Genomic DNA, 6,293 nt, shown 5'->3' on the forward strand with positions numbered 1-6,293 from the left:
ATCAAACACTTCACAGTCATAAGGACAGATCGGGTTTAGGCAGCTTTGCAGGTCTCACGTCGTGGCTATCTTACCGTGTGTAGGCTACCTCCTCCTGTTCTCCTTCTGTGTCTGTAAGACAGCGCCGAGGGCCAAAACACGCCAATGTGGCACAGTTTTACAACACGAAAAGGCAGTTTCCTTCAGACATTATTTTTTTGTAATATTCACGCATAAAGTTATCTAACTTTTTCACTTCAGGGCCCCAGCTGGGTAATTCAGCTCTCTGAACCTGCAGTTTACACTTCCTGGCAAACTCAGACCACACGGGGGCGCTCGTGAGCTTACATCGCAGGAACGCAGCGAGCTCCACGACCACTGAAGGACGTGTGAGCCGCTGACAGCGACGGGGGGGGGGGGGGGGCTGCACGTAATTCATATAAAGAGGTGCTTTATCATGAATTTTTATTTCATTTAAAAGAAAAACAGCAAGTCAATTCAGAATGGCAGACATTTCATTTAGACTGTAGTTGCGATTGTTATTAATAGTTTTCAGTCCACTACTGGGCACTACTGCAGCAATCTTATCGTTTTGCTCTTAAGATAATCCTTTATAAGAATTATCCTATAGTTAAGTTTAACGTCCAGAGATCAGTCACAACTCATGTGGTGTGGACAAACCCTCACTATATTAATTTAAAAATACTGCCAAAGTTTCCAAAGATACCAAATGTTTCATGCTTTAAAAAAATCTTAATTTTTATTTATTTATTTTGAATTCTGTGCAAAAAAAAAAAGATGCATGAAAGATGAAACCCATTCTGATTCTGTGGGTGCACGCATAAAAACATGCAAGAATCAAGCAGCTGCAGTTAAACACTCAAACATGAAATGTACATTAGAAGGCATCGGGCGGGCTTTTCACTTTAAAGCGACTTTGGGGGAAATTATTGTGGAATAATAAACATACAAGAAGTCATTAATCTTGCATTTGGGGAGTATATTTCTTGCTTGCTTTCTTGCCGCTCCACGTCCGACAGCCTTCCCAAGTCTCACTCAGTCTCCACAGCCACTGATGGACTTGCGCTGAAAAATATTTTGCCTTGTTTGTATGCCTGCGCTTTCACTTCTCATGCATTAGCTGCTCCCTGTCTGGTCAGGTCTGAGTGGAGTTGGTTTCAGTGTGGCTAAACTGATGAATTGTATGGTTTACAGAAACAGAAGTTCAGAGCTTAAATAAGGTAGCGACACTTGATGACACATATCAAACTGTATTTACAAAAACACCTGTATAAATTCTGTTCATGCTTGACATCAGAACACAGAGTGACAAAACTGTATCAATACATCTAGTAAACAGCATCAACGTTAAAAGCAAGGGTTGGGGAACAAACGCTCTGCAGCATTAAGTCAAATTTTCCAAATCTGTGTTCACATCCTGCAAAACTATCAAGGAGTTCAGCCTACACTACTGAGGGAAAAGGGCCTTTAAATTCCACGCATCAATGCCAAAGGTAAAAGACAAAAAAAGGAAAATCCCTTTCCTTCTAATGAGGCGTGGGTGGTTTAAGAACATCAGATCAGCATCTCTGTTTTTCTTCATAGCTGAGCAAAAGACAGCTGTGAAAGCTGAAGGACAGAAACAGCTGGGATCAGGAGCTGCACTGGCTGTACCCCCCGTTTCTGGGAAACATTCGCACATTGTTGATAAAACAGGAAGGATTGCCTCATAACTTCATTTCTGAAGCAATACAACATTGTCTGTCACCTTTGGCCTGGCATGAACTTTAATACTCAGGTCATGTCGCTGTAAAAGGTGGCAATAGTTCACCGCCGCCGCCCACGTGTTTCAGTTGCTATCGCCACAGTTTAAAGGCGCTTTTCTTCTGCACAGACACCATTTTCCCCACAAAGAAGAGCAGTATAGAGCAGCGTAAATCCTGTCTATTTTAACAAGACTTTTGTGTAACGATCCCTTTGTGGAAGACTGGACATAAAGAGAGGGTTCAGAGTCTTTAAAGCACAATAAACTCGAGAGAATGAGAGGAACTGAAACATGCTCTTTATGCTGGGCAATACAGAGACTGATTAGGGTGAAGACATGTACTGTAAGTGGATGTTACGGTAAACTCGTTCTTCTAAACCCCTCTGTTGAAAGAAAAACAACGAAACAGGTGCTTCTGTATGCGGCATTAGAAGTGTTATCTTAGCCTGGAGCAGAAATCATTAATAAATGTTTTAATACTGTAGATTTCTGCAACAGATTTCTTGCTATCTTTCAGTCTCTCCACTGGCTTTGAGGGCTGAGTTCTTATAGACCAGAGAGATACCGAGATTACTGTGACTGCGTTGTGCCTGTTCTGGTGTTTGGCTGCTCTTTGCCTCTCTTTTTCCAGGCAGAACAGACATCAGCTTGGACCGGTAGTGGTCCCCAGCCAGGAAATACAGTACTGGGTCAATGCAGCTGTTGAGGCTCGCAAGCGGCCTGGTGATCTTGTAAGTAAAGTTAACAATGTTAAGGAATTCACAGTTCAGATCTAACACACGGGAAGTGTAGTAGAGGGTCCGTGTGATGTGAAATGGGACGAAGCTCACAGCAAAAACCACCAGCACCACAATGATGAGCTTGATGGACTTCTGACGCGAGGCGGCGCCCTGCTGGCTAGAAGATAATCCACGTCTGGGCCGACACAGGGTCCGCGCCATCAGGCAGTAACACACCACTATGACAAGGAAAGGGATGACAAATAGAAGCACCATAACTACAGAGCTGTAGTCCACATACTCATCAAAGGACTCCTGGTTGGTTGTGTCATGGCACAGGGTGTCATTGTCCCTCCTGGAGGTGGTGACGAAGATGAGGTTGGGCACCAGGCACACGATCACCACACCCCACACCGTGCTGCACACCAGGTGAGCATGGCGGGACTTCACCAGGGTCAGAGCCTTGATGGGGTGGCAGATGCCCAGATAACGGTGCACACTGATACAGGTGAGAAAAAGGATGCTGCAGTACAGGTTGGTGTAGAAGAGGAAGCGCACTATTTTGCAGGCAGCCACTCCGAAGGGCCAGTGGCTGCGGTTGGCGTAGTAGTAGATGAGGGTGGGCAGGGAGAGGACGTACAGGAAGTCGGACAGGGCGAGGTGGAACATGTACACTGTGCTGGGGTTCCACGGACGCATCTTGAGGAACAGCCACAGAGCTGTGGCATTGAGCATGAAGCCGAACACGAAGACCAGACTGTAGGACACAGGCAGCAGGATGTACTTGAACTCCTCATTAAAGCGACAGCTGGAGTTGAATACCGAGATGAACACTGCCGACTGGTTGAGTGCGTCAGGGCTGCTCGTGAACATTTCCATAACTTTGTGTAGCAGTCCCAAGCCAGCAGACAGACAAACCTGTAAGGGAAAAAGAGTTTTTACATTATTGCTAAAGAAAGCGCACATGTATTTAATTAAAACATAACAGTACCACATCACGAACCACATAACAGTATTTTAAACATTTTTTCATTAGTTTTAACTCAAATATAATACAGTTCATCAGGTTAGGCCAGGGACAGGAGGTTTATGTGTGTGTGCACATGTGTCTGTGTCCATGCGTTTGTGCATCTGTGTGTTTATGTGCAGAGGAGGCTACAGTGAATAGTCCAATTATCTTAAAATATACATATATATATATATTTGTCCCTTTCTTTTCAGTATACCCAGAGTGAGAAAGAGGGTCACAGACAGAGGGGTCCCACTCCATATTTTAGAGAGAGCCTCTAACATTATCAGGGATGAAATGAAAAAAATGAAAAAAATGACCATGAAAGGCAGGAAACGGGACTCCGCTGCCATTCTGACTGACACGTCAGAAAAGGAAGCACTGGGGATGGAGAAGAACAACGTTCTTCTCAAGAAGGTGAACAAAAAAGGAGAAGAGAAAGTTACAAAAAAAAAGGTGTAAAGAAGAGCAAAAAAAGCTGAAGAAAATAATGCCTGAATCAGAACCAAGAGAAGAGGAAGTCTGTTTTGTTTGTCTCGAGAGTTATTCAAGATCGAGGGAAGTCTGGGTACAGTGCTGGAGCTGTAAATCCTGTCCACATCTGGACTGCACCCCTGGAGGTGATGTGGACACAAGTCACAACTGTGACTCTGACCCGATGGCTGCTTATTGATGAAACATTACTCGGTTACAGTTTGAATACAACAAGTTTTCTGAAGTTTCACAAATTACAGTCCAGTTTTCTCAAAAGTCAATTTTGCATAATGAATGTCTATACTGACAGTAGGCAAAATAAAAGTTAATTGCCTCAAAAACTGTTCCATTCTTCCTATGTCAGTGAAAGCTTACTGTATTTTATATCTGCACGTAAGGCCTACTCATCTAGACAAATCTATAGTTGTCACCTGAACAAAGATGATAAATAAATAACATTGTAATATTATTATAACTTCCACTTTCGATAATAATCATTTTATTAACACTGAAATAGATGTTGCAACCATCCCCAAACAATGTTGCAACTGACCCCGGGCCGGCGGTCAGTTGCAACATCCGACTCCATACATTCACTTAGAAATTGTGAAGAATGTACTTTCTGTAATCATCTCTAAATGGTTTTGACTATTAACAGACAGATGTGAGTTTATTGTATAAAAATTTGGTTTGTCTAATTCAAACCATCTCTGAGTAACAGAGTGAAATGCAAAAGGTGTCTGCCCCTACGTGTGTTAAACTACCTTGCCGGTCGAAATCTCTCCTAACACACATTAACAACCCAGTGACACTGCGGCTGCTCACCCCAGGAGACGCGCTGGTGGCAAGCTGCTCTTTGATCTCAATGCCACGAAGAAGTCGCCTAACCTCACCAGTTTCACTCTTCAGTCGAGGTCCAGGGTCTCAGCCCGAAGTCTTGATCGTCCTCGAGCCGTCCAGCACGCGCACATTAGACACGCACTCCGAAGTTATTCGTCTATGGAAGAAGTCGTGTCGGAGTCCATGGCACCGCCGCAGAGACTCAACGCGGAGCGCAGCGCAGCACAGCACATGGATCAAATGGGAAGTGACACTGCTGAATAGACAACACTTACACACACACTCACACACACACACACACCCCCCACACACACCCCCACCCCCGCCATTCCGCTGAAAAAAAAACAAAACCAAAACTTAGTGGCAGCCAATTTCGGGAACCACGTAAAAGTGCTGCCAGGGTTCATTCACTCCTAAATACAAACCCACGCGTGTTACGGGAGACCTTAGACCTTCTCATAGCAGCTCCTCAAAGTAGGCCGCAGTGCTTCCACACTTGGAGAAAAGATGACACACCCTTATAATGTTTTTGTGCTGCTCTTCTCTTCCACAACATTTCACAAAGTGAAATACACAGCAAAGTACTTTTACTTTGGCTGTTGCAGCACATTTTGCTGCTAATACTTCCTTGTTTGAATAGAAGTTTGAATGCTCTTCACCACTTGGCATGATGCGCCTTTTGTAAGACTTCCATTCCCATGACAACACTCGATTGCAGTCAATACTGAAATGTTGCAGAAGGTGATATTTGCACAGCTGTACAGTAGTCTGCATCGCTGTTATAAAACGCAACATTTGCTCTCTGGAGCCTTGACAGACGAGCTGCTTCTTCTCCTCAGTAATCTTTGCAATCTAAAAACTGTTCTGTACGATTCACGGGATCAGGTGTGGAACCTCAAAAAAGTCTGAGCACAAAGAAATAAAAGAGTAAAGCTGCTGGCAGAGACGGATCATAAACTGATACGAGATGACAAAGCTGCCTCTTAATAAGTTACCAAAAGCTTAAGTTTGATTGACTGTCGCAATGGAGATCGTATCCACACCCAGCAATCCAAAGTTTGGATTTAATCACCTTTTTATGGTCCATATATTGACATACGGCCCAGTTCACATGCAAAGAGCACGTCCCCCTTGTAAAGTTCAGGTTTCTGATGCCACGCTGGTACTGCACAGCTGAATACCAGATACGTCCTGGAAGAATTTGGAAGTCAAGAGATGATTTAAGATCGCCAACCTACATAAAGATCGTGATGTGGTAAATAAAAGTGTGTATGAGACACTTCAGGTGAACAATGGAAAGTCCAGACATTTCGCCCCACAGCATTGGTGTTAGTACGCTGTGCGTTTGTGTAATGTCTTGGCTTCTCTGTGGTTTGGATGTCTGGAATGTGAGTGGGCCACAACAAAACACGTTCTTCATCAGGAACCCATTCAAAGGCCCCCCCTGCAGATCAGCAAACAAACACATCCGCTTTTATCAGATCATTAATTAGATAACCGACTTGTT

The 6,293-nt window shown here is 44.0% G+C and overlaps 1 protein-coding gene across 2 annotated transcripts; it reads right to left on the reverse strand.

The window, feature by feature from the left end:
- Positions 1-1,230: 1,230 nt before the first annotated feature.
- Positions 1,231-5,049, reverse strand: p2ry4 (pyrimidinergic receptor P2Y4). 2 transcript variants are annotated; one of them, XM_046406926.1, is made up of 2 exons: positions 4,840-5,049; positions 1,231-3,381 (listed from the first exon to the last, which is right to left on the reverse strand). In XM_046406926.1, exon 2 carries the CDS (start codon positions 3,340-3,342, stop codon positions 2,251-2,253), a length of 1,092 nt encoding a protein of 363 aa, XP_046262882.1. In that variant the 5' UTR covers positions 3,343-3,381; positions 4,840-5,049; the 3' UTR covers positions 1,231-2,250. The 2 variants fall into 2 exon arrangements, with proteins under 2 accessions (XP_046262882.1, XP_046262881.1); XM_046406925.1 differs by having other exon boundaries at positions 4,772-5,049.
- Between the last annotated feature and the right edge of the window lie 1,244 nt (positions 5,050-6,293).

This window comes from Scatophagus argus, chromosome 12 (genome assembly GCF_020382885.2).
Source record: "Scatophagus argus isolate fScaArg1 chromosome 12, fScaArg1.pri, whole genome shotgun sequence".
In the NCBI taxonomy this organism is placed as follows: domain Eukaryota; kingdom Metazoa; phylum Chordata; class Actinopteri; family Scatophagidae; genus Scatophagus; species Scatophagus argus.

Excerpts from the sequence above, each read along its gene's own strand:
- p2ry4 (XM_046406926.1), bottom strand. The coding sequence starts at position 3,342 with ATGGAAATGTTCACGAGCAGCCCTGACGCACTCAACCAGTCGGCAGTG.